At 46.3% G+C, this 27,909-nt stretch overlaps 3 protein-coding genes and 1 long non-coding RNA gene across 13 annotated transcripts in view; 2 read left to right on the forward strand and 2 right to left on the reverse strand.

Annotated features, from left to right (window-relative positions):
- LOC109516595 (uncharacterized) overlaps positions 1 to 1,593 on the forward strand; it is an 11,111-nt gene extending 9,518 nt beyond the window's left edge. The window contains exons 2-3 of the long non-coding RNA XR_002168364.1: positions 566 to 569; positions 1,583 to 1,593. This is a non-coding gene — a long non-coding RNA (uncharacterized LOC109516595). The remainder of the gene's footprint in view (positions 1 to 565; positions 570 to 1,582) is intronic.
- A 123-nt stretch (positions 1,594 to 1,716) lies between these two features.
- rce1a (Ras converting CAAX endopeptidase 1a) lies at positions 1,717 to 12,762 on the reverse strand. 3 transcript variants are annotated; one of them, XM_019871288.1, is made up of 9 exons: positions 12,416 to 12,759; positions 11,919 to 12,021; positions 11,768 to 11,851; positions 11,488 to 11,566; positions 11,235 to 11,402; positions 11,094 to 11,165; positions 10,940 to 11,002; positions 9,576 to 9,819; positions 8,215 to 9,523 (listed from the first exon to the last, which is right to left on the reverse strand). In XM_019871288.1, exons 1-8 carry the CDS (start codon positions 12,505 to 12,507, stop codon positions 9,584 to 9,586), a joined length of 897 nt encoding a protein of 298 aa, XP_019726847.1. In that variant the 5' UTR covers positions 12,508 to 12,759; the 3' UTR covers positions 8,215 to 9,523; positions 9,576 to 9,583. The 3 variants fall into 3 exon arrangements, with proteins under 3 accessions (XP_019726848.1, XP_019726847.1, XP_019726846.1); XM_019871289.1 differs by lacking the exons at positions 8,215 to 9,523; positions 9,576 to 9,819 and adding an exon at positions 1,717 to 2,130 and having other exon boundaries at positions 12,416 to 12,762; XM_019871287.1 differs by having other exon boundaries at positions 8,215 to 9,819.
- Positions 12,763 to 13,616: 854 nt separating this feature from the next.
- Positions 13,617 to 21,217, forward strand: peli3 (pellino E3 ubiquitin protein ligase family member 3). Of its 8 annotated transcripts, none has more exons than XM_019871101.1 (8): positions 13,617 to 13,764; positions 14,092 to 16,264; positions 16,603 to 16,797; positions 17,349 to 17,478; positions 17,632 to 17,733; positions 17,804 to 18,016; positions 19,909 to 20,097; positions 20,383 to 21,217. In XM_019871101.1, the coding sequence occupies exons 3-8, from the start codon at positions 16,628 to 16,630 to the stop codon at positions 20,980 to 20,982; spliced, it is 1,404 nt and encodes a 467-aa protein (XP_019726660.1). In that variant the 5' UTR covers positions 13,617 to 13,764; positions 14,092 to 16,264; positions 16,603 to 16,627; the 3' UTR covers positions 20,983 to 21,217. The 8 variants fall into 8 exon arrangements, with proteins under 8 accessions (XP_019726660.1, XP_019726664.1, XP_019726661.1 ...); XM_019871105.1 differs by having other exon boundaries at positions 14,092 to 15,336; XM_019871102.1 differs by having other exon boundaries at positions 14,092 to 15,154; positions 15,255 to 16,797.
- A 1,125-nt stretch (positions 21,218 to 22,342) lies between these two features.
- Positions 22,343 to 26,334, reverse strand: rab1ba (zRAB1B, member RAS oncogene family a). The gene is made up of 6 exons (XM_019871116.1): positions 26,001 to 26,334; positions 24,957 to 25,029; positions 24,772 to 24,867; positions 24,598 to 24,693; positions 24,386 to 24,517; positions 22,343 to 23,983 (listed from the first exon to the last, which is right to left on the reverse strand). The coding sequence occupies exons 1-6, from the start codon at positions 26,012 to 26,014 to the stop codon at positions 23,789 to 23,791; spliced, it is 606 nt and encodes a 201-aa protein (XP_019726675.1). The 5' UTR covers positions 26,015 to 26,334; the 3' UTR covers positions 22,343 to 23,788.
- Between the last annotated feature and the right edge of the window lie 1,575 nt (positions 26,335 to 27,909).

The following is a 27,909-nucleotide window of genomic DNA, read 5'->3' on the forward strand; positions in this document are numbered from 1 at the left end:
GAAAGGAGTATGTCATATGGTTTTCATAAATCTTGATCGTGGATGTAGTTGGATTCGCTGCCATTTACACCCTCAAGCCCCACACACACACACACACACACACACACACACACACACACACACACACACACAAAAGGAGTTAAAGGAGTTTGCTTGGCTTAATCAACTTATAGATGCTAGCCTGCAATAAGTCATCTCTCCCTTCCTGTTTCTCAAATTATTTATCTCTCATCATCTCACCATCGGCTCAAGACGCGGTTCCGCATCTCGAAATGGAACGGACCAGAGGATGGAGGTTATCTTCCTGTGATCGCACACATATGCTTTCCTCGCTTCAAATCACATTTGCTCATGAGCCAGGAAGAAGATACCCTTTCCAGCAGAAAAAAAAAAAGATCAGGAATAACAATTCCAGCTAATAAATCTCCCCGATAGCGATGGGGAAGTAGGGAAAGTTGTCAAGGTCAGCGGCGTGGAGGAAGAGGGCCTCTGGTTTTGCTATGAAAACAACCACTCAGTGCTCTGAAATGGAGACATAGGTGGGGGGGAAGGGAGTTGGAAGTAGTTTTGTGAGAAAGTCACTTGAGGAATGGAGAAGCGAAGGGGGGGGGGGGGACACAGTACTTTTAGTCCGGTGAGTCTGTCAAATAAATGATTGCTTTTTGGTCGCCCGAGCTGCTTAGAATGCTCCTCTGCGAGTTGCAGTCCAGCTTCGAAGGTTGCCACGGAGATATGTGTGCAATGTCAATGCACCAAGACAACAAGTGAAATAATAATCGTCTCAAGACTTTCGTCTGATCATTTCATCAAGACTTTTTTTTTTTTTCTCCGCAAAAAGGATCACAGCGCTCATCTGCATTCAGTGGGCTCGGCTGTTTTAAAACCTCACCAGCAGCCGACCACGAGACGAACACTAAGTAGGTTTGAATGATACCTTGGCACTGTCATTTGTTTATCTGTGCGAGACAAGAGCTGCCATTCATACAGGCGCGCGCCAACAACGCAACGCATGCGTCTTCGGTTAATATTTGGCTGGTTGGCGGGGAAAGCAGCTGTGTGATTACTCATACGTAGTCGACAGAAAGCCGATGCGTCATTTTGATTCACCCTTTCGGGGGACAGCGGTAACTACAGTGGACAGCTTATCATGTTATCAGGTTACAGGTTAGCATTATTGGTGCATGAGAGGGTTAATATTTTATAAGTCGGTAGGGGTTGAACAACCAAAGATTTTTTTTTTTGTAGTCGCCTATAATGTGAGTAAAAAGTCAAGTCGATTCATCGATGAGTTTGTTGATTTTTTTTTTTTTAAGCACAGTATAGCAAGATGCTAAAGTTGTCCGCACATCACTGGTTGTTGCCAGGACGCAGTCCAACCGGTACAAATATTTTAAGGTTGTCACTGTCATCCACCTCCAACTTATTTTCGTACTCTCGGGTCAGCGCAGATGTATGAAAACGGTGCAGCCTCGTGGCCGGACATCTTGCCGCCCCGCGGGTCATTATAGTGTGGCCACGGCGGAAGACCGGCAAGTCGAAAGTCAGCCAATTGGAAGATGAGATTCCAAAAAGACGTGATTAGTGACGAGTGGACATCACACTTTAATTACATTGAAGAAAAATTGACGAGTTGAGAGGTCACGAGCCAATATCTTGCACAGCTGCTTCATCAAAACTCAAAAGTATCTCGATTTTGGAATAAAAACGGACTGGCTTGAGAAAAAAACAAACAAACAAAAAACTCATTACAGAATGTAATGGTTCTGTCTACAATGCTTACGTTTGATTCAGACTGTCAGAGAGAGATTAAGTGAAAATCTTTATTGCTTGCACTGCCAAGTGCCTGCATCCAATCAACAATCAGCAACGAAGCCTGAGATTTCAGTTTTCCTGTTCAACAAATCACACTTCAGCGGTGGACGATCCTGCGAGAACGTCTGGAAAATTTCCCACATGTCCGGCACTCCCTGAGTGAATCACAAGTGCCTGGATGTCGTCAGACTCCCGACTCTCTGCTAGTGTGATGCGTCTAGTCTGCGATTGAAGCACTTTTGAGCGTCGGCCGAGTGCTTGCCCCGAGTTCAAGTCTTCCGGTGGCTGCGGATTCCTCCCGCAGTCGAGTCGTTCTGGCTGCGACAGGAAATTCCTCTTTACGCCATAAACGTGAATCGGCCCACCAGATGGTTCAAATACACTCGTGATCGATGGATGTCTCGGCTCTTTTTTGATCACCTTGGGAATGTTTGACGTCTGTATACGGTGCGGAATAAGGTATCGTTGATACCTAAGGTATTTCACACCACGAGGGCGATGATAAACACGCCGCCGTGCTATCATTGTAATAGAAGTCAAAATATGTGCGAACGTGAGGTGTTAGCGGCGCTGCGAGGAGATGTTTAGGTGTTACTCGACACTGTCCACAATCCCGAGCTGCCTGCTACTCTAGGAGCAGAGAAGGTGATGAAGTCGACCGGGTCCAGAAATAACAACCATTTCAAAAGTCCAAGTGAGGCAGAGCAGATGCAACACGCAGAAGTCGCGACAGAAAATATGTCCGTAAAACGTTTGTCCCCTTTTTGCCTCGCCAAGTTTCCTGAGACGCGTCGGCGGAAAAAGCAGCCCGGCGTTGGATTTCACCTTCTAATGGTGGCTCCAGATGGACAAGGACACCTGGATTTGTCTAGAAATGCTCACACCGACCTTACAAATGGACTTTTTGATTGCGCAGCAAAGAAGCCGATACGCTTAATGGTCCCCTTATCAGGTCTGTCCAGAGGCTTGCTTTCAGATAAGTTGCGGAGCAAGCAGGGGTGAGCATCCATTAGTGTCAAAAACTATCCAAAAGGTCATTTGGAAAAACTAATACCTGTGAACAGGATGACAAGCTTGAGCTGGGAAAAAAAATGCTTGAACTGAGTCGTCAGTGGCCGGCGGCTACGATGAAGCAATCGCAAGCAAAACAGCCCTGCGAAAAAGGGGGAAGCTCCCATGGATACAGTCTGTTGCCCCGAGCCTCCAGACTTTGTATGTGCCAGGGTCAGACAGAGGCTCCACACGACAAATTAGCTTCGGGCCAGCGAGGAGCTGCTTCCGCATTCATTTTGCGAGCGCGACAAAGCCACACACGCGTGCAGACTCTTTTCTTCGACGTGAATATTGATGTTATTTAACGCTGGGTGACGCGCATCCTCATCGATGCTTTATTGGGCGTTAACTGTTGAAATGGCTGTCTTGAATTTTGGAAGGCAATTGACGACAATGGCGTGACATGATCCGAAGAAAAAGAAAAAAGTGCTTCTTGCAAATTGTCTGTGACTGCACAAGATTAGCCGGAAGGGACGGATGTTAATCAGAGAGATGGCAACGTCGCTTATAAACGATTCCCGTCTTTGGCCGCTGCTGTTATCGCTCCAAAGTGATTGCTTCAATTGGAGTAGAAGGCTGCTTTACTTCACCGGAAAATGAACTCTCTCGAGGCAGCTTATAGCAGAGGTCCCCAACCCCCGTGCCGCGGACCGGTACCGGTCCGTGGGTCATTTGGCACCGGGCCGCACAGAAAGAATAAAGAACTTACATTACTTGCGATTTATTTATTTCGGAATCTCAAATAAGTTTTATTTTGAAAAAATACCGGATTCTCTGTTATATCCGTTCACAACATGACACTCTTGACACAGGTCAAGAGCGACATATCTCAACGGGAGATTCCCACGCACCAAGCCCACTCAATATGCGGCAACGGTGAGTCGTACTTTTCATGCACTTTGTATTTGCGGCCTATCTTATTTTGAAGGCACGTTTAAACGTTACCATAGCGACCAGAGAGTGTTGCGGCCAGATTGGACGTTCCTGTGTCATGATTCGTGTTTATTATTATGTTACGAAAATACCACAGTTTTCATGCAGGTCATATCATATTATTTCGTTGGATTTATCCGTCACACCTTAAAGGCCGGTCTCTGAAAATATTGTCAGACATTAAAACGGTCTGTGGGGCAAAAAACGTTTGAGGACCGCTGGCTTATAGGACGTACGGCGCGCCGTCCCCATCAGCTGCTGAACGAATGTCGCTCATGACTGCGACGATACACTTGGCGTGTCAGACGGCTCCAAGTTTGCCAGCTAATGTTGTCCTTCAGGACAACCTTGGTATACGAGCCACACAAAGAATCTGATTTGGTCATTTGAGTCGATAACCACCAATTCACAGTAAAGGACATCAAAGGAGTCATTCGTTTCTCCTCCTGACTACAAATACGCTTGAGAACAATCTAAAAGCTTGAAGGTGAGACTTGATCACAGAAACTCACGGGAGCGGGGTTTTGCTGTAGCCATGGCAACGTGGCTCGATTAATGCTGTCATTGATATCGTGGTCATGCGTTGCGGAAGGCAATGGGCCCTGTTAGCGGCTCGTAACACTTAACATGCCTTATTAAGCGTGCGAGAGCGCTTAGCATCCATGCAAAGTAAACGCTGAGGAAAACGAAAACCTGCAGGGGGAGCAGCAGTGTGGGAGGACGCCAGCTCGGCTGTGGGAGAACTCGGGGAAATGTTTATCGTGATAAAGCCCACAGGGAAAATCACTCTGGTAGGCCAACATCAAACCGTCCGGCGAGGAGCGGGGTGGGGTGAGGATGGGGGTAGGCTGAGTCCGGCTCCCCGGCAATTTCCCTCCGGACGCTTTCTGGGAAAATGTATTTGTTTGGAAGCCGAGATGGCAAAAGATGAGCTGTGATGACGGCCGAGTGACGCCGCGCAAGTCAAGACGCGAGCGAGCTGGATGAATCAGAAACGCTGGTCTTGGGAACCGACCTCAGTGACACCCGAAAAGCCTTTTGGCACACATCGCTCCTTTTTCTTAAACTTGACTAACACAAGGAGTCCAAGTACTTCAAATACCAGTGGGCCAAGGTTGATTGCCCCCCCCCAACAAAAAAACATTCTCACGCTCTGAATGGGCCTTTCCCCATCACACAACAGGAAGTGGAGGTCAAGCGGAGTGGGGGAGTGGGGGTCTGCAGTGTGGTATTCTAGTGCCATATATGTCTGTATTTGCATGTCTTAGGGGGTTGCTGTCTTTTCTCAGCACCGCTGTATTTATAGCAGGAGCAGCAAGAACAGCCCCCCCCCCCACACACACACACACATCCGCTCTGGTTCCGGTCAACTTGGGCCCGCAAGGCCCTAAAAATACCAGCAACAACAGCGCCCAAATGCAAGTTCGCAGCCCATCACCCGAGAATTTTTATGCCCTCACGTCATAAAATCAACAACCAGTTTGTATTGTGTTGATTCCACCCCGCACTCCAGATTTAACTGCTTCCCATCTTTTCGAAATCAACATTGCTGACGTGAGGCGGGCATTCCTGACAGATATATCCCATTGTGACCTGCAGCCGCATCTACATTGGTTACTTTTTTTTAAGAGGAAAACTTTCCCAATGTGTGCAGCCTTGTGGCTTCAATCGTCCACATTTTCGGAACTGGACAGTTTAAAAATACACAAGATTTGTTCATGATAACGGCACGAGAGCACAAACGAGTCCAAGGGGTCGGCAAGCTCCCAGCGAGAATGTGAACCGAGGGTGAAGATTTTCATATGAGAGGAACGAAGGGACAAAATGGAGGATGCCAAAGAGGACTCCTCTCGAAACATGCACCAATGCTCCTGTATACTGACAACAAGCTGCACTCAAGGATCACAAAATTCCATGACGGCAGACACTCGTCACGACGCGCTTTCCGATACAAGACACAAGTGGCCACATGAGTGGACGGTTTCACGGTTGGCCATCGTGCTCTCTCTCTGCTCCCGTCGCTATGCAATGTGTCACGCACGGCGTGTCCTCTGGGCTGCCAGATCAGCCACGGCAGGTGGGCGCCCATGTGTTTCATTAAACACCGCCAGGAATTCTAGCGAGCGTCCGTGCGTGATGAAAACAAATAAAAAGGCAGGCAGGCTGCGACGCCGCAGCCTCCGTCTGTCTGCGCGCCGAAAGCCAAACTGCCACTCGAGTCAATTATTTTTTTTAACCCCGTCGCATCACCGATGGGTCGTTGGCAAACGTCTCCTGCAAACCTTTTATTCCAGATGAGGCTGCCGTAAAAGCGTTTAGCTAAAATAAAGCTACTCGGGGATTTAACCGTTCACCCTCAGGACAAGCTGAAGTCGCTTTACACTGGGATTGGAAAGTCATCTCTTAAGATGCGCATGTGGAGGAGGAGGACGACCATTATGGGCCGCATGGGCCTCTTCTACTATCTGGCTGTCTGTAAAGGTTTTCGTTGTTTAGACACGATTGAGAGCGCAGCTCCACATCCCACGAGGGGGATCGGTGGGTGGGGGGGATCTCAGGCTATCCCAACATTTCTCAAACTGGAGCGCAGCGTTGACTCCTCAAGTCAGCTGCACACTCATTTTCAGGGTGTGTGTATTGCATATGTACAAGAAAACCACAGCTGGGTAAAAAAAACCCCAAAAAAAACGCATTTGCAGGCCTTTTAGCTCAAAGCAGCAGGTGGTGCTATGCCTCATTTTCGGCACCGCCAACAATCGCGAGGAGAATATCTTAGTATTCCACTCAATGGAACAATAAAGCCTTGAGGAGATGTAAGAAACACACAAGAGATGTTTGTTTGATCTCATCTGCTATCAGTTGAGCGACGCACGAGGCAATTGCAAGGTCCGCACATTCCACGTTTGATTGATTTCTTTGGAGTCGTCCATCTGAAGCAGGAGAAGACCGATCGGCTCCATCGCACATGACCCAAAGCTACATACGGACTCGCAAAATGTGACCTAGAACAAAAACATCGGCAGGCACATTCCTCTTGTCAGAATTTTTCTGTTTTTTTCTTTCTTTCTTTTACATCTCAAGAGTTTTGAGCATGACCATCCAACAACAATGACGCAACCATCGCTCTGGCCTCACTCGACACAAAATAACAAACCAGCTTTGGGAACACGCGAGATTGACCTTGCGTGTGTGTATTTGTGCTTCGCTGAGAACGAAGCGAGCGAACGGGAGGGACTGAGGTTAACCAAACAAAACGCAAGTGGGTGCCCTCGTTCGACGCTCCCGACGACAGTGACGCGTTTGCGCAGCGGGGAGGACGGCTCGGGTGCAGGCTTTCATGACTTTTTTTCAGCGTTGGCGGGTGACACATACATGATATGACCTTCAGCGAAATTACCCTCTGACAATGTGAAAGCCCAGGCTGAAATTGGTCCAATGTCTCCGTTATTGAACCAGGGTAAGGTAAAGTAAGCCGAAGCACGTTTTACATGATACAATTTCACGGCACATCGACAAACATAAGGTGGTTGCACAGCTTAATTATGTCCTGGCATACGGCTTCGTGTCAAGGAAAATTGCAGCGGGCGTCACCTGAGTGAACCCGGATCATAAACCAGCCTGGACACATAACAGTAGCGCTAAACTTCAGACTTGCCTCATTGTCATTCGATTAAAAAAAAAAAACAAAAAAAAACGAGCAGCGCACACGTCGGGGAAATTTTTTGATCGCTTGGCAAAAGGTAGCCATTGAATTTATAGTTAAAACTACTTTGAAAGCCTTCTTGATGTCCGAGCGTCCCAATGTGTTCTCCCACCTTATCGCAAAGGTCACATACTTGTCGAAAATCGCAATTACTTTTAAAACAGTGGTTCTTAAACTTCTTAGAGGTACCGGACCCAACCAGTTTATATGCACATTCACCGAACCCTTCATTAGTGAAAAAAAAAATTATTTTATATATATATATAAATAAAATTTCAAGAGAAAAGGATACTTTTTTTTTTTTTTAATTGTACGACGTACTATCACGACAGTCAAATGTTGACTACTAAGCAAACTAAATTTCCCACACCACTGATTGATTGGACAAGCAATGTCATGTGATCATCTGCAGCCAGTGATGGCCAAGTGGGCGTGTCATAACTAATTGACATGTTGAGTCACGTTGTGTCTTACCCTCCGTGGTAGAGGCTCCGTCGAACCCGAGACCGCTTCACCGAAGCAAGCTCAAGAACCACTGCTTTAAAAAGGACCTGATGATAAGTCAGCTGCCACAATGTGTTTATGACGCAATGACTGACAACCAGCATCCCAGCCGACGCTAACTATTCAGGGATGCCAAAGCTACATAGGAAAACAATCACAATCATGAAGAAATGTATCAAATTTATTTACAAACTGACCTTTTTTTTTTAAACAGCCATGGTTTGTGTCAAAGAGTGTCCTAGTAAAACTACTTGAAATGTACAGGCGAGATCCATTCACATTCTCTGCACTCACAAAATAGGAAAAAAACCAAAAAACAAAAACAAAACAGCGCTGCGCTCAAAGTCGATTAGCACATTTGGAATTCTTCCTTCTCCTCGAGGAAAGTAACAGAGCTGCTCAAGCTTTGCAAAAATAGATTCCTCTGAATATCATTACACACACTTTGCATCTCAAACTCGAAGCAAGCCAAGTCAGATTTCAGTGTCTTTGTTTCCCCCCAACCCACCCACCCTACCTGATCATTTATACAAAAGTGGTCGGTGACAGTCATGTACAAGTCAAAGAGTGCCAAGGACAAAGTGAGACTCAAAAGAACGGCGCTTTAGGAGGTGCTATAACGCATAACGATGGGGGACAGGTGCCACTTTTTATGGGGTTGGAACGAACTGAATTTATTTGCAGCAAATGTTTATCTTGGCATGGAGGAGCCTCTTCAAACTGTACCATCAATCAGCCAGGAGCGGTGACACAGCTCTTGATGAATAGCGTTTCTGAGTAATGGCCACGTTCGGCACTTTCCTCACTACGTTCTGGCACCATTGCAGGCAAGACAAAAACCTAAGGCTCTCTGATGCCTTCTAGTGTCGGCCTCACACAAAGCAACCGACAACAAAACACTGACCACCTTTCCTTAAAAAAAAAAAAAAAAAACATCCTTATAAATCTCTATTGCTCAAGCAGCCAACTTTGTCTTCACAGTTCCAGTTTAGCTTATAGAGTGTTTTGCTTTTTTTTTTTTTTTAAAGTTCTTACTGCCAAAAGCACCGCTGATATTCCCTATTGGGGATTATTAAGTAAACAAAGTAGTGGTCACAATCACAATATAAAACACTTGCCTACCCTGAAAGCACAGAAGGCCGCATCTATCTCACTTGTTTGAATGACTTGAGGAACGTCAGCGGTCCCTCCGAGCGAGTCTAAAAAAAAAAATACAATCATCATCTGGCGTCGACGCACAACACTAGACACATCGTCTCCTCCTGTTGCCGTTGCAAAGCAAACTTTACGGTGATTCATTTGCCTGCTGGAGCCTCCCCGACGCTCAAATGGATTCGTGCCTGACGCCGATGGAGGAAGTCCAGGTATGCCTCCGATACACTCCAGACTCGTGTAAAGTAAACACAGCACGTGCTGTCTTTAGGGGAGCGGACCTGAGCTCTGTATCATCTTAATCCTCGACCTCTGCGGACCAAGGTGAAGGACAGACAGACAGACAGAGAAAGAGAAAGAGAGAGAGAGAGAGAGAGAGAGAGAGAGAGAGAGAGAGAGAGAGAGAGAGAGAGAGAGGGGCAAGGATCAAGAAGAGGGAAGGCAGAGGGCGCTGGAGGAAAAGGCCAAGGTGCACAGCGGAGTGGGGGGAACGTAGAAAGAGGGGTCAGTGAAGGGGAAGAGAAAAAGAAAGAAGAGGAGGACCCCTAGCAGGTAAGAGGAAAGGACAGCGTGACGGTGGGGGTGCTCCAGGGCCGCACTGATGGCGGGGAAACCCATGTAGTTACAGAAGGAGTGGCACAGTACCGGACCCACCAGGTGACCTGCAAACACAGGAGACCAAGGACGCACAAGGCGCAATGTGAACTCCCAACTATCACACACATCCTTGTCATGAGGATGAAGAAAAGTACTTTCAGGCTCCTCCTACAGATCTGACGCAACGCTTAAGATTTAATCCACTTTGGGGACTTCTGCGACTTGCTAACTGGCGCTTACATGCTGCTGCTTTTCATGCATCAGATGCGATTTTGACTCGTGGCCAGTGCCCAAATACCAAGCCAACTGAATTCTGGGGCTTGCTGGTTGCAAGCCAGAATTAAAAAAAAAAAGGCCGAGTTGCGTCAGGGTGGGCAATCTGGTGCAAAAAAAAACGGTGCCAAAGACATTCTATCAATGATTATCTAAATGTATCCAGACCCAATCATCATCATTATGTGCTCACATTGGGAGAGTGGAGAAATATTATATATTACTTTGGCTTGTGGTCATTGGTGGAACGAACTAAGGTGAACCCGCACCACAGAGTTAAGGTCACTTCGCCCCGCGCTACAACTGTACAAAACCAAGTTGACTCGGTGAGCTTCCTTTTAAGGGGATATATCGCCTCGTTGTTTTGATTGTCCGCACAGTTCCAAGAGCTAAGAATGGGAGCGGGGGTCCAGATATATTGCTGAGCATGTATAAATGGGCTCCGTGTTCAGTAAAAGATCAGACTGTCACCGTCAAACGTCTTGTCAGTGTCCTGTTGAGACGTCTGTTTATCTAACACATGATTCACTGTGGCGACCCCTGACGGGACAAGCCCACAGTCAAAACATGCTAGATGGCATTTCCGGCACTAAAGTACCTTTGCGAAGGTTTGCAGGGTAAGTGAAAATGTCTTTTTTATTTGTTATTGCCCATAAAATACATTTGCTGACTTACTTTGTCAGTTTTAGAGCCGTCCAAGTGTAATATTGTCTGAACAGTAACATTTGAGGTGTCCTGGCTGTGTCGACCATCATGATGAACTTCATATAGAGTAGTCATGGCAATGGCAGAAAAGCCAGTATAGCCTCATCAGCGCTGTCATTTTAATCTCATACTCATTTTTCTTTTGGACTGTGCACCGCTGTGTGCACTGAGCTGTGCGTGGGGGTGCCAAAACAAAAAGTCTCCTACCCGTTCTCATCAAGATGAAAGCTGTATAGGCCCCGAACACGGCTGTGTAGGAAAACTGGAACACTGTGGATGGATGAGACAAAGACTTTCCTGTTAGCATCATCACCCGTCGAAGAATGGAGAAGGACACGCAGAGAATGCGGCAAACGCTCACCTGCCGAGAGGAAGATTCCTGACAGCGTCCCCTGCCGGAAACGCAGCAGCTCAATCACGTGGTGGAAATGAGCTGCAAGACAACAACACGTCAACTCAATCTGGAGAGAACTCCACATCCATCCGCTTGCCTTAAACTCACCCACTCCAAAAAAGAGCGGGCATGTGAAGATGGCAGCAGCTGGGCCCACGCAGGGCACCAACATGGGCAGCATGCAGGCCCTGAACACCAGCTCCTCGGTTAACGGCGCCACCACCTGGTTCCTCAACCACCGCATGTCGCTGAAACACATCACCCAGAAGCACGGGTCTGCAAGAGGGGATCGTCCAAACTCAACATGTCAATTCTCAGCGCAACAAGTAAAAAAATAAGTGTAAAATATGAGCCAACTCACCAAAGGCCACCCGGAGGCCATCCATGAAACTCCAGGGACAGTCCATAGCCATCTGTGTTAGGGGGCCAAGAAACAGGACCTACAGTGCATAATGCAGCCGGGCTGTCATTAGATTCAAGGATGCAGACTTGAATCTAACGACTAAAGAATATCTTTATGTCAAAAGGTTTTCTTATCTTATCTTATCTTATTTTAACTTCTGTCACATCTGATTTTCTCCTTGGGGGATCAATAAAGGATATTCTAAGACACTGTGATGGTTCAACTTGTGCCGTCTTACCATGGTGAGCAGAAGAGGAAGGACGATGGCAGGTACTAAGCCTTCAAAGCGGATCCCCATTATCGCCAGTAGTGATGGCACCATCTGAGACACACACAAAGTGAAGGGACCCGGCCGAGCAATAACCACTCACCAGCTTAGAAACACACACCTTGATGCCTGTGAATTCCCTCCATGCCCACACAAAAAGAGGCGACAGGCCTGAGACGATTAACACGCTGGTGAATCGCCGCTTGATGACAGCCGGATGATCCCTGACAATGAAGCACCCAAAAAATAGGATGAATTATCGATCCCCAGAAAAGGGAATCAAGTGTTACAGAAGTAAAGGACAAAGTAACACAGCGAATATGGTTGAAATAATTAAGAACTGTGGTCCATACACTTTATTTTAATGCAGGCTAAAGTGACGTGACATAGCAGAAGAGCAGGATTAAAACATCATAAAAGGACACACCATCATTTGGAAAAGTACTTCCTTCTCCCCTCCGTGTTTGTGTGCTGTGAGGGCACATCATTCGGGGTCGTTGGCCCCTATAAGTCACAGTCTGCCCACTTTTATGTTCTTCAAGTACCAGTAGAATGATTGACCTTGGGGTCCTTCTTAATTAGACAAGTGAACACACTTTAAGCCATCGAGCGACTTACCTGGGCAGTTCACTCCTCCACACGTACAAACTCCCAACGTAAGAGCAAGCGAGGAGCAGACACGACAACACCGACACGAAGGCTATGTTCATACTGCTGGTCAATTCCGACTCCCCACCGCCCCCAATGTGTCATGTATCAGATTTTTTCATTTCAATCTGAACAGTACATTTTCCCCAAATCCGACACGGGTCTCTTTCGTTTGTGGATCTGAATCGGATATATCAAGGCAAGAAAACTAAATAACAGAGACGACACGCAAAGTGCGCATACGAGCTTTTCGACACATTACTTAACATTGCTAGCTAAACGGCAACCTCATCAGGCGCTGGATGATCACGTCAGAGGTCTTCTTCCTCTTTGGCCCATTGACAACAGCGCTACCTGCTGGCCATGTATACGCAGCACATTTACCGGAACAAGGACAGTCCATGTCAAAAATTGAGATTAAACCAAATCATATATCATGTACAACTGTGAGAAGGACGGCAAGGAACAGTTTGGTATCATGTCACTCCCAAAAAACAGGGAACATTGCGAGGCAAGCAATGCTATATAGTGCTGAAAAAGAATAACAAACAAATAAAATACAGAAAGGTTTTATTTGTTTGTTTAACCTTATTTAACCAGGTAAGGCAATTGAGAAGTTTCACATTTACAATTCCGACGTGACTGCAGAAGCATAACAAAACTAGGCAAAATAATAATAACAATAATAATGTACTGTAGCCTTCCAAGGAACCGAATAAAGTGCAAAAATTAAAAATAAATTAAAAAAAAAACGACGCGTCACGCAAATAATCCACCACGACCATTGCTTGTGGGTCAGTTGTGGGTGGAGTGGGGGGTGGGGGGGGGGAAATAAAAACTCCTAGACCTGGGCATTTACTCCACGGCCCACTAGGTGATCTCTGCGTGTTGTGAGTTGCCCATGACAAAGTTTAACATGAAGATGAATAAGCTTTTGGCCGCGTACTTGCAAACGGGGATTTACCGGTGTCTTTGAACGCAACACCAATCTCTCTATTTCAGCGCGTGTGTGTGTGTGTGTGTGTGTGTGTGTGTGTGTGTGTGTGAGTGAGAGAGAGAGAGACACAGCATTCTTGTCTGTCTGCTCTGGTGCTGTCCTGATAGGATAATGCTGACAATAGTAGTCTCCAATATCAGTATTAACAATAATACAATGGAGGAAACGAATAGAGAGAGAGAGAGAGAGAGAGAGAGACTCCTCTTGATCCTTTACGTCCCTTCTTTTCTTTAGTCGGGACTGACGTGGACTGTCAGGACTCCCCAATCCACAAGGAGGAATTCTAAAGCGGTTTGCGACCCCCGTTGGAAAAGATCACTCAGTGCGTGAGTCGGATGACGTGTTTGTTTTTGTGTTTCTCTGTGCCGCTTAGCTCAGGGCGTCCGTGAAAGCAAATGGCAGCTCAGTGTCGGCCTGTCATCTGTTCCATATGTACCCGACATTCATGTCGGATTCATGTCTTGTCGCATCCGGCCGCTCTTTTGGGTGGGTGTGCGTGCGTGCCCGCGTGTGTGCTGATGTTTTCTGGAAACGGAATCCCCTGTGTGCGCGTGCGTGGTAGCGCGTACAAAAACAAAGGCAGCCTCTGTACTTGTTAAGGCAGATGTGATGGCAAATAGCTCATTGGGCGCCCTTGCTGTCTTCACAGGCGTTTATGGCCTATTGATCAGGTGACTCCATCCTTCTCCCCCTCCTCGTCATCATCATTATCATCATCGTCATCATCATCAATGCGAGGATGAGGAGAATGGATTGAGGGCTGGGTCGCGAGGATCAAATGTGTTCAAAACGGCTGATGCTACTGCTCTGTTGCTGAGTATCACACACCTGACCTGACTCATTTTTGGTACTGTCGCCACACTCGCGACTCAAAACACTTGTATCTCAAATCATCCTTCGCAAACGAAAACAAATGTACCAGCTTGAAAAAAAAAATCAATGAGGAAAAACAGCACCCTCTATTTCATAAAAACAGCATAATAACATTTAAATAGAGAACAGTTTGTGCATCATGATTTAATGCTGCAATTTAATTCAGTGTGCTGCTTCTTCTGGTGTGTCCGCCTTGGGCACCAGGAGGTAGTACTGTGTAATACACACACACACACACACACACACACACACACACACACACACACACACACACACACACACAAAATAGACTTCTTCGATTATTACGCCTACTCAGTTAGTTGTAATATTCGTCATTGTGTCTGAATCACCTGTAACATGTGTGCTTCCATTCGTGTTCAAATAACCATTGCGGAAAGCGTTTTTTTAAGTCAACATAGTTTGCGTGTAAGTCTCTTTTTTTTTAGCTTTTGTGTAAACTTCAGCCGGGAGTGTCATGAAACAGCTGCAAGGCTCTTTTTGGATGAATGCAGCTCGTTGTCAAGTGAGTTGAATTGAAGTTCATTGCCACCGTGAAGCGTTTGTAATGTCAAGTTTGCGCTTGCAAGTCCAAGCAAAAAACCCAAAAAAACAAAAAAAAATGTCAGTCCTGCCTTTTGTCATCACTATTCATGCAGAGTTGCCTGAAAATGAAGGAGAAGGCACTTTATAGTCCCTAACGACGATCCTGGCAATACCTGGGATGCTTCTGACGCAAAAAGGGTTCAAGGACTTCTCACTGTGGCGATGAACCTTTGCATGTTACCGTGGTCTTGGGCCTGAAAGTTCAACACAAGGAATGAGCAGGAGCTTTGACAGAGGTTCGAGCCACAATGGAGTCTCGCATGTCCTCTTCCTGTTTCATCACGTAGGACCTGAACATGGAAGCGCTCGTTTTCAAACGCAGTTTTCATTTCTCAGCCCTGCCGCCTTTTGATTCTGCTTCCCGGTGGCACGAGAAATGCTGACTCATGTGTGAGGCTGACCAGGTGACACAAGGAAGGCAAGAAATTGATTAAGATCAATGACATCATTGATGAATGTGCAACGGAGCATTTATTCAATCCTCTTGAGTGACCTGAAATGTCCAGATGCTTATACCTTTTGTCCTCACAATTCAGCGCACTTTTCCACTATTAGCACCACTTGTGGCCCACTAGTACAACCCCAAGATGTTGTTGTTGTTGTATGTGGATGCTGTCGTCTAGCGGCAACAGTGCCTGGTATTCAAATGAAGCAACAGTCCAGTACTTGAAAGTTGGAGCGTTACAGAGAAGCGAGAATTGTGTGGGAGGTGCGTAGCACTCTTCATCTTACATAATGTGGAACGGACACGCACGCACGCTTGATGTTATTAAACGCGTTTTGTAATTCCATTCAAGGTCAGGACAAGAAATAGACTCAATTATGTCATGTCGGTTGATCACAAGGCCGCAGAATATATTTCCATGGCCGTTCTTTATATTAGGGATGGCTTTGACGAAAGAGCGCCAACGATGGTTTCCTCTTCCTTTGTCTTCTCTATTTTGTCCTCCACTTCCCGCCCCCGAGACGCAAGTGTGGCTTGATTAGAAAAAGCGTGGCAATCCATCACCTTGCCTGCCACGCTGTTGCCGTCGTACGCATGCTCACACGAAGAAAGCCCACTCCCTGTAAGGCCAACCTCCATCCTCATCTTCCTCACGCTTCTCCCTCTCCAGTGTTTTTGTGGGGAGACGAGCATCACCTCTCGGCGCCCTTCATCCTCACTCCTCCTCCTCTCCCACGAGCAGATGGCATTTGTAGAACCATTGTGGAAATAGCAGCATGTCAGCTCCATGAAGGAAGGTTTGGATGCGTTCTCATCCGGGCTTCTCCTCCGGCCCCCTCCATTCAATATCCAGGCAGGCTAATGAAATGGCCTCCAGCTGCCTGACATCCGTCATCTGATGGTGAAGATCTTCTCCGCTCTTCCTCATCCAATCAAACCTAATGAGAGGTCATCCATAGCTGTGTTTGAAGTTTCGTCACCGTTCATGGTCACGATTTGACGTGCTGTTGCTTTAATGCTGAACAGGAGAGCATGATGACTGTCTAATCTGCTGACGGTTAGGATAAAGCATCTGTCGTATGTATCTGGCTGTGTCATGCTTTTGAGGGGGTGAAGGGGGGGGGGGTCTGTAACATTCACGATGTGGATACAGTGGATTTGGTCGAGTCGAGCAGTTGCACGGGAGATGAGACGCTAATGTGCTTTTGGAACCAACTGTGTGCCTCTCCTCACCAGCAGCAGTTCCCAGTAGTGGCCAGTGGGCATGGTTTTGGAGGGTAGCTCCGAGGCGCTGTGTCCCCCCCCATCTCTGGAGCTGCGCCCATCCTACAAGAGCCAGCCCTTGCCTCCCTTGGGCTCCAGCTCTCGGCTTCCGGACGGAGTCTTTCCCGATGACAGGGAGCCTATCACGTACGGCGAGCTCATCGTCTTAGGGTGAGACATTTGATGACATTTTTGCTCTTGGAGGCCTCTGCAAGTGCCTCCATGATTACATTACTGACGTTTGTCACTGATTAGGTTACACGGTGCTGATGAGGTTAGCTTGTTCAGAGCCCTGTTCAATTGAATGTCATTCAAATAAGCGAGACAAAGACAATGATTTCAGCTTTGTCTGAATTTAGCCACAGAAATGTATTTACAACTTGCATTGCATCATACAGACTGAACAATAGGGGCACCAGCATTGACCCCTGGAGAACCCCGCAGGTCAGAGCTATTTGTTTAAATCAAACCAAATTCCAATCCAAGTTCCATTTTGATGTAACCAAGTAAATTGGCATGGAAGCGTGAAAGATTTGTTTGATGGAGTCATACCTCTTTTTGCAGCTATCATCCAGTCAGAGCCTCTCGGCATGGAGGTGTCATGATAGCAAATGAAGAAAAGCTAAGATGAATTTAGAAGGGACACACGATTGAATTTCTGAAGACGAAAAAACAATGAGGTGCATTGTGGGACCTGATGGTGTTGGTGCCATCCTTTTCAGGCACAATGGCTCGCTGGCCTGTGGGGACAAGGGTCGCAGGAGGAGTCGCCTGGCCCTTTATAAGAGACCAAAAGCCAACGGGGTCAAACCTGACGTCATCCACAACATCTCAACACCTCTTGTGTCCAAGGTGACAAACACAATATGTTGTCTGCATGTGTGTATGACCCGTAGCAGTGATTCCAAAGCATTTCATTTTCACAAAGGGTTAGGATTTAGGCCCACTAAATATTGGGAAACACTGACCCTGGACAAAATCGTCTTGCTGTTGTTTCCTTGGCAGGCACTCAGCAACAAAAGCCAGCACAGCATCTCATACACACTCTCTCGCAGCCACTCCGTCATCGTGGAGTACACGCATGACACAAACACGGACATGTTTCAGGTGAGTGGAACAGGCACACAACAAAAGCATCGTGGGAGTGCTTGACTTGTTGCATTTGTCTCCCCCACAGATCGGTCGCTCCACGGAGAGCATGATCGACTTTGTGGTGACGGACACATCCGGCGCAGGCGGGGGCTGCGCCAGTGGGGAGGGGGGCGGAGGTCAGTCGGCGCAGAGCACCATCTCCCGTTACGCCTGCCGCATCATGTGCGAGCGCAACGCCCCTTACACGGCCCGCATATACGCCGCCGGCTTTGACTCCTCGAAAAACATCTTCCTGGGGGTGAGTGAGGCTTTCTTATGGCCGCCTAAACATGCACAACCTGAGTGATTGCGACTCATCATGCTTGACAAGAGTGTGATTGATGAAGATTGATGGCTTTCAGTTGCTTTGTGGGAAAAATGACCCGCGTGTACCCAATCAAGTGGCTACTTGCAAATGTAGAAGACAACATGCTGCAAAAATCAAGTACTGACGCGTTTTTCCACATACGAGCTGTCCCTCAGCCAATTTTCCACTTCGACTTGCGAGCAGAAATTTGAGATTAAAGTGGCAGGTAGAATTAGTAAACAGGCTTCAAAAATTTGCTACAGTTTAACAAGCAATACAAAATGCCATAGACAGGCGAACGAGTAAAATCTGTGGCAGCGTTGGTGCTTTCAGCAGCAGATATTTGAACACAAACAGTGTCTCAACACATGTAGACCATCTGAGAAAAACGACTGATATTGCAGCAGCTTACTGAGTCACTGAACCGGAGTCATGAAATGCTTCATCGTGTGTATTATACTGTATAACACATTTCTCAAAACGGTATAGAAGATCCACTATCCTAATTCAACAACACAGGGGTTGAAGCAAACAACCAAATAATCATATGGTGCGATTTTTGCACATAGGGCTCTTTTGCACAAAAATTACCATTCAAGGTTGGCACAAAACTGCTGAACCGCAAACCAATATTAATTGCAAAAAGTCATTTTGTGCAATTTTTTTCCCCACAAAAACCAACTCACTCAGAATGTTAATATTATTTTGACAATTTTTGTCATGCATATCATTTCAAATCTGCAAAAAATCATTAGGCTCACTCACGTTGTAGTTTAGAGCAGTCTAAGACCCAATGTAAGTGCAACTGACTTTTGTCTGCCATCTGGTGGTGAGTGGTGATATTACGACTTAAAAATTACAGTCTCCCCCTGCATACTTGCGGTTCGGCACGCATGGATTTGCAAATTCTCAGATTTATTTCTCAAAATTTTTAAAATATAGTTTTTTGTTTGCGTTTTTTTTTTGTTTTTTTTTGTGGGGGGGGGGCACTCCCCGTTAATGTTGGAGGTGGGGTGAAGGAGCGGCCATATTTCTTATTCACAAAGATAAATATGATGTGTTCAGAGGGTGTTTTGTGTGAGATCTCTGGCATGCAGATGTTCGTGATGAATAAAGAAAGAAAGAGAATATTCAAGTGGATTATGATGGAAAGCTTAAGAGAGAAGAAGCACAAGATCACACACACTCGGAAAGAAACACCAAATAATGATGTTTTGGGGGGTGGGGGTGATTAACGGCCTTTCCGCTCATTTCAATGGGGTAAGATGATTTGAATGTTTTGCGTTGCGAGCAAAATCACGGAATGGATGAACTTTATATCTCAGGCCTCTATTGTCGGTTTGTATGAGGTATCGCAGATGCGGTAGATTTGGGGACAGCTGCGGCATGAAGGTTACATAGGGTGGGTGGGGCGGGGGGGGAATCTCATCCATTTGTTGAAAAGGTGACACGTGAGAGCGGCGCAGATCTAAGAATAGCTTTCTGAAGTCAGCATGACTTCAGCCCATGCAACATTCATCAGAAGCCCCTCGCGTGCACACAGACGAGCCATGCCTCTTAATTCCTCGCTAACGATGACATCACTTTGAGCCTCCGTTGCAGCTTCCCTGCAAAATGTGTTGCGTTGCGTGAGAGCTCATTTGTCTTCATCATACTTTTTCTCTGGAATTAGTTTATTCTTAGGCGTGGGTGAACCTCTCGGCATGAGTCACTACAGCACAGGACTAAATATAGCAACACCCACCTGACATCCACCTCCACCATCCTCCCTCCGGGCCTCCCCATGTTTTCTCCTCACCTTGACGTCCATCTCCTCCTCCTCCTCCTACTCCTCCTCTCCACAGGAGCGCGCCGCCAAGTGGAGGACATCGGACGGCCTGATGGACGGCCTGACCACCAACGGCGTGCTGGTCTTGCACCCAGCCGGCGACTTTGTGTCCGAGCCGGCTCCGGGCATCTGGAGGGAAATCTCCGTCTGCGGCAACGTCTTCGCCCTGAGGGAGACGCGATCGGCACAGCAGAGGGGAAAGTTGGTACGGATTGATCGCAAAACACGCAAAGCATCTGACAATGGAGAGAGTGGCTTCAATTTTTCCGGATTTTTAAGCCTCATTTTATATACTTGTCGTTAACAACGCTCTGTGGCGTGACATATTTGCAAGACATTCATTTTCTTGATGGGGGATTTGAAATAGGTCCACGTCAGTACCACTCGTGACACATCGTGGTCCTTCTAGAATGCCCAAGTTGTCTAAACTAGTGCGGACAAAACACTCCAATGGCTTTCAACTTGTGTTATTGCTTTTCCTTCGGTGCAGGTGGACAACGAGTCCAACACCCTCCAGGACGGCTCCCTGATCGACCTATGCGGGGCCACGCTGCTGTGGCGGACTCCCGGTGGCCTGCGCCGCACGCCCACCCTCAAGCAGCTGGAGTCCCTGCGCCAGGAGCTGAACGCCGCCCGGCCGCAATGCCCCGTGGGCTTCAACACGCTGGCCTTCCCCAGTCTGGCACAGCGCGAGATCGTGGACAAGAAGCAACCTTGGGTGTACGTCAACTGCGGCCACGTGCACGGCTACCACAACTGGGGCTACCGCAAGGAGAAGAGCCCTGCCAGGCCAGGAGGCACAGCCCCGGCCGCCACCGGCGAGAGGGAGTGTCCCATGTGCAGGCGGGTGGGCCCCTACGTGCCGCTGTGGCTGGGCTGCGAGGGGGGCTTATATCTGGACGCCGGAGCGCCCACTCACGCCTTCTGCCCCTGCGGTCACGTTTGCTCCCAAAAGACGGCGGCGGGATGGAGTCAGATCCCGCTGCCGCACGGGACGCACGCCTTCCACGCCGCCTGCCCCTTCTGCGGGACCTGGTTGACAGGCGAGCGGGGCCACATCAAACTTATCTTCCAGGGCCCCGTCGACTGAAGACCATACGGTGGGGCCTTGGCACTGCTTTCTTTTGCTCCCTTGCCACGCTTCTAACCCAAATCACTTTTCCTCATTAAAACAAAAGGAAAGACTATTCATCCATTCCAGGCCCCCCCACTCCAAAACAACACAATTCCTTTTTAACATGCGGCAGCAAAAGGCCAGACAGAGGCATCACGTGGTACATCATGTGTGTTTATGCATAATTTGTAAATAAATTGTGGTGACATGAGCGTGACGCTGATTTGTGTGTCGCCAACGTCACCGGATGACAATGTCAAGTATCGCGAGGTAGGTGCTGATTTCATAGCACTTCTCCAAGCTACATCATGCTAAAAATAACTCAAGGTCAGCGGCAGCCAGTTATCAGAACAAGAGAAAATAAAGCCTGGGGAAAAACAAAAAATCATCTGTATTATTTCACAAACTCATTTTCAAGGGCAAGTCAAGTCAAAACATTTCTTTACAATATGTTCAGTGCGGTTCAACTCGTCTTAACATGTTTGTGAAATATGAATTAAGCAGCATAAGCATTTTTATCCATCTCTCCTGGCAGCCATTTTGCCACTTGCTGTCGACTGAAAATGACATCATAGTTGTGCATGTAACAACCAATCACGGCTCAGCTGGTGAATGTCACATGACCAAAGTCACAAATGCGATGAGCTGTGATTGGTCGTTACCGAGTCCTGAGCAACTGTGATGTCATTTTCAGTCAATTATGGCAAAATGGCCACTCGAGAGGGGTAAAAAGGTAATTTTTTTTGCGGCTTAATTAATATTCCTCAAACGCAAATATTAATCAGAATGCTCATGGTACTCTAAAGAATATTTTTGGCTTCACTTCCAATTCAGAATATGTGGCTTCTGTTTCGATTTGAAGAATGATGAGAGGTTGGGCCCTGACCTTTGTATGTCCAAGTCTGTCTGGCTGGGGGTTACGCAATCATCAATTGTCCTCCGTCATTGGCTCCCGCAAAATGGACAACACGCATGATGCTCACGTGCCCTTGGAATGGAAACAAGATTACTTCTGGGCGCACAAAGTAAAATTAAATTTGTCAGATTGAAAGAAAAAAAAAGTTCGATCTGGTCCACCAATATAAATGAATACCATTGAAAATAAATCCAGGGTTGCCATGGCAACATCAGATCCCTCAAAAATACTTGACTGCTTTGACTGTTGAACTTTTTCATCATTTTATTATATAGTTATTTATAATATGTACAGACAAACATCATGTCAAAAATCAGCAGTAGACAGCACCAAAGTGAACAAGCAAAACAAAACAAAAAAAAAGGTGACCGACAGGTGCCTGGTTTGTGTGCGTGCGCGCATGTACTTATCTTTTTTTTAAAACAACCCAATGAAGATGTGAACAGAAGCCGTGGACTTCACCTGTATTAAGACATGTGCACGAAGACAGAGTGGAAGTTTGCCATGACACGGCACCCCGCAGTAAACAATCAATGAAGACGTTAAAAAGTAGAAGAGCAAGTTGAAACAAGTCAAGCGGTCATCAAAGCACAACATCCACTAAATGTCCTGCATCTGCTGGAGTGAGACCGGTGTCACAATAGTCCAAATGGATCAGGAATGTTTCGACTCAATCCTGCTCCATTAAAAAAACAGCCCCCCACGCCCAAAAAAAAAACACATTCACACTTTCCCTCCTGCCTCCCAAATGCTAACTGCCAATGAAAAGGTACTACATTGCACCTGCTTTTCTACTCATATGGAGCAAGGGAGGATGCTGAGAAGTCTGGCTGGATGGAGCAAACAAATCGGGAGATCATATCCAGTCTGAAAAACCAAGACCAGTCCATCCCGGAATGTCCACGTATTCCGAACACGACAGAGGGCCTGAAAATCGAACCTCTGTCCAGCACTGCACATCCAACACCAAGGGAAAGAAAAACAGGGTTTGCTATCTAATCACATCGTTGTGCGGTCTCTAATCATAAGCCAACCTCATTAAGAGTACAGTGAGTTTAAAAAAAAAAAAAAAAAGCAGTTTAGTTGGACACCGATGTCTTGATTACAGCGACATCATCTTGAACCTGGCACGACGGCTCAAGCAAAGCCCAAGAAAAAGAAAAAGTGGAATCAAAGGACTCTATATGACACATGCAAGATCAACGCAGCCTCCAAGTGGGTACCCACTACCGGCAGCTTTTATTTTTTTTTTCTTTTCGTCTCGTGCCAGTATACAAACAGGTGTCATCAAGCCACCATCTACTTTTGGAGAGCGACTTTCCTCTCTCACATTGTGCAGTAAAGCAGGCACAAAAGTGCGAACGTTTGAATGCACTCGGTGTGGAGAGGCCCCGACAAGCACGGCCAGATGCTTGGAGCCACGTCACTAAACAGATTTGGGCTTGATTGGATTGGGACAGGACAAAAAAGAGGAAGGGGGGCGGTGTCATCATTAAATTGCTTTGAACACAAAAGGTGTGCCGAACATGGACAACCGTGGCAAACAAATGACAAAGCCCAGGGTGCTCTTAAAAGAAAAGTGGATGTTGAAAAGTGAAAAAAAAAAAATTCCAGTTAACCTCCACCTGTGTGAGCGCGAGAAAAAAAAAAAACAACCAAATGTTCTACCAAAGCAATTGATGAGCTAGCAACGTCTATTGTCTCCCGTACGCTTGGAACCTGGACCGACAGAGACAGGGACGCCCATTCCGGGCCGCCGGTCCTCTTGCGACGGCGAGACGAAGATCACGGATGGAGGCACACAGAGGAAAGCGCGGGGAGAGAATTGAAGGAAACTGGAGAGGGCGAAGGCGGGCGGGCGCCCCTTTAACAGCAGCCTCCCCCCGACTGCCGGACGGGGGTGCTCTCGATTTTCAAATTGGGCTTGTCGCCGCCCGCCGTGGCCCCAGGACCCATGCGCTTCTTGATCTCCGCCGCCATGGTCATGAAGGCCTGTTCCACGTTGGTGGCGTTCTTGGCGCTCGTCTCCAGGAAGGGGATAGACAAAGAGTCGGCAAACTCCTGCCGAAGAGGAGCAAAGTCGGCATCAACGTCAAGATTCCCAACGGGTTTTCGACTCGGTATTAAAAGCAGGGCGATGAATCACTTTGAAGCGCGGCACAGTACAGTGTTTTTAAATAAAATGCTAGCACTTGTCAAGTCTATGTTGAAAGGTAGTGCCACCTTCTTTTTGGTCATGCGTGCGAGACGGGGAAATTAGAGACAAGAAATATCGAAGAAGGACCTTGCAAAAGGCATGCAGTGTCATCTGGAATGATTTTGCCTACATGGCTGCCCAGGAGGGAGGTATCCAAGCAAAAAAAAAATTTTTTTTTTGTAGCGTGACAACACTTGAGTGGACACGAGCGAGCTGATGAAGAAGTTGTCAAGAGACGAGCGCCATGCATGGCTGCGGACACCCACCTTGGCTGTTGTATAATCCACCACTTTCTTGGTGGTTAGGTCACACTTGTTGCCCACCAAAAGCTTGTTGACATTTTCGCTGGCATAACGGTCGATTTCCTGGAGCCACTGCTTGACGTTACTGTAGGACTCCTGCAAAGTCACGCCTCAAAGTTTATACTTCAAAGACTACCAGAGGGCGGCCATCAAAGTCTCGCTGCTCATTCGCCTACCTGGTCTGTCACGTCGTACACCACGATGATGCCATGCGCGCCGCGGTAGTAGCTGGAGGTGATGGTGCGAAACCTCTCCTGGCCCGCCGTGTCCCACTGATAAGAGACGCAGCCGCGTTAGCAAGCTAATTAGGCAGCTCGCCGATGTTGAGTGGTGCGTGCATGCGTGCTCACAATCTGCAGTTTGATGGTCTTGCCATCCAGTTCGATGGTTCGGATCTTAAAGTCCACTCCGATGGTGCTGATATAACTCTCCGTGTATGTGTCATCCTGCAAAGGGGGCAAATGTAATATGTAAGAGGAAAGCCGAGCATGGTTTACTTTTGCCCGGGCGAGGAGACGCAGGTTACAGCACTCACGGCGAAGCGGAGCAACAGGCAGGATTTGCCAACTCCGGAATCCCCGATCAGCAGCAGCTTGAACAAATAGTCACTAGAATAAGCAAAACACGACAGTCATTTTCCATGCGCTCATTAGCGATGCGGGTAACGACAATGACCGGCAAGCAATTCAAATTTATGGCTGATAATGAAAATGAAACTGAAAAATCAACAACGATGTGAATGGTTAGCAATGCTGTTCATTGTGAAGAAACCAGAGAAGGCCGTCAATGAGCCACACATGCATGCCACACGCACGGAGGGATTCGGTGACAAGTGCGCGTGCGTTTGTGTCACATTTCAGGATGGTTGCTCAGGCATCAAACATCTGCCACCTGCAGTATCGTCTAACCGTCTGAAGCTGGCTCACCTTGCTCGAGCTGGCTAATGTACAATTCAAGTATTGTTGGAGACACCGGTTTGTTTGTTAGGCAGAAAAGTAAACCATTAGTGAAAAGGTAATAAATTAACCGAGTTTACTCATTTGGCCCGATTTTTTTTTTTTTTTTTTTTGGTCTATGTCAGCGTATTATAGTGACAGGCAGACCAATTCCAAAGTCTTCCACTAGATGGCAGAAGGGCCAATGAACCTGTGTGTCCACTTTGTAGAGCACAATTGGAACCGAACAGGTCCGAATCTCACACAGGCAACATCGGTTTAGAAGAGATCCTTATTACGTCAGCGTTAACACCTTTGATGACACTGTTTTTTTTTCTGTTGATGTGAAATATGCACTTTCGCTCAATACTGGTGAGGAAACACTCGCATGTAGTGAGCGTGCGTGTGTATTGCGTTTGTGTTCTTGCCGTGGCGTCAAAGCCCAGGCAGTCATCTGACACTTCCGGATGAAACGCCCAAGTCGGCCAGCGACGACGCCGAAACCAAATGATCGTGAAAGTTAACATGGCATTGACACCATTAACATTAGCACGAACACGAGCGACGTTTAACGAGCCAACGGTCACATAGCAACGAGCGTGAACGCTTACAAGGGGAACACATAACGACGGGTCCAAACTTACTATTCGGGATTCATGGTCTCGCTCGGGATGTTTTGCAGTCGGCGAATTGACTCCTCTGTTTTTTTTTTTTCTTCCTTCCTTCCGACTCAGGCAAAATGGCTCGTTGGTCCGGTCGCCGAGGCACTCGAATTGTTTTTCGTGCTCCTGTGGCCGTCACTCACTCACTGTTTAATCATATAACGTTCATTCCTCGTCGTCTGATTGCGGCCGCGGTGATATTTGACAAAGGTTGGCTTGATGTGACAATGTTAGACTCGCTTTTCCTTCTTTCTGCGACCGTTGCTCGACAGAAGCTCCAAGTGGCTGATTGCGCGTGTGCGGAAGTGACGTAAGTTGACGTGTCGCTCAGGACAAAGCGGGCCACGAGTTCGACCTCTCCTTCTGGCTTTACAAATTCTGGAAAGATGTCTCCTGATTTATTATTGATCATATCGACTCTGAATTCAGTCTTAACTAAAAGAAATGTACACTTTGGTTTCTGTTATAACGATACTTAAAAATTAATAAATAAAAATAATTCTTGCGAAATTCCATACACCAATCCAAATTCAGTCATCCAAAACATTTTCTTAGTTTTTTATGACTAATTGAAAACCATACAGTACATGAGTACCATAGTAAATTCAAGAAACAACAAAGCCGTTTAAAACTATACACTGTTATTAAATAAACGCCCCTTTCTTCTTTTCGACTGTGTATCAATAGCTTTTTGTAATTTGAGACGTTCAATGAAGATTAAAAATGTTTTAGTACACGTACAATACGTATCCAATATACTGTACTCGATAAATTATTTGTACATTTCAATAAGGTATATTAAAAATGAAGGACTTTATGGTCATGTTAAAAAAAAAAGTACCGGTAATTTGTAATTGATGTTTATGTGGCCATACTGATTGTACATTTTGAATAAAGTTAAACCTGGGCTTGGCCTTGATCTTTATGCACATTTCTTTGCATAATTTGCATACATATATCTGTTTACATGAAGTACAGTATGTTAAATGGGATTTGGAATTGATTTATCATCATGTCAGGGATAGCGATTCACCTGGGCTAGGTAGGGTTGGCTTTCACCCCACCAGAAATCTGTGTAGCCCCAGTTTAGCCCCATCAACCATTTCACTTGTTATTCCAAAATACATTTATAAAGCCTTTTTCCCCAAGAGAGAAAAAAAATATTTGAGCTGCCCGCTGCGTCATGTACATATTTACACATTTTCATAAAGAATGTATTTTATAAAGTAATCTGGGCAGAACAAATTCCACTTAACAATAAATCAAGTGAAATCCAGGATTAATCGAGTGCTTTTTTTTTTTGTAAAAAATATACTTCTATCCAAGTAACAGCCAAATAGCTACCATTAGAATAGATTAAAACAGTAGGCCTCGTGGTATCGGTGTAAGGGTGTCGTTGTACGATTGAAACATCAACCCTGCGCTTGAATACAGGGAAAAAACACATAATAATTATTCAATTAAATTGTATTGCACACAAAAGTAAAATAAAAATTGTACTTCCAGCCCGTAATTATCTGAAGCGCTTATCCTCATGACTTAATTAAAAAAAAACGGTTCTTTTCGATTAAATGCAAGTTGTGTAAGTTAAATACAACTAATTGCATTTAAATGTATTTGTATATATAAATTGCATAAATAAAAAAAATTGTATATAAATGTATAAAATAAAATGTACTCAATATACATGAAAAGTTTAAAAAAAGGGTCATTTTAAGATTTGATTGTATATCATGTTTTCCATTTGATCAATGTTATTTAATCTTCATTTGTAACAGCTGATCATAAAAGACTTCCGGCAGCAGTGTCATTTTAAGATTGAACATATGGTTCATGTTTTCCATTTGATCAATGTTATTTAATCTTTATTTGTAACAGCTGATCATAAAAG

This window comes from Hippocampus comes, unplaced genomic scaffold, assembly GCF_001891065.2.
Source record: "Hippocampus comes isolate QL1 unplaced genomic scaffold, H_comes_QL1_v1.1 scaffold83, whole genome shotgun sequence".
Classification (NCBI taxonomy): Eukaryota; Metazoa; Chordata; class Actinopteri; order Syngnathiformes; family Syngnathidae; genus Hippocampus; species Hippocampus comes.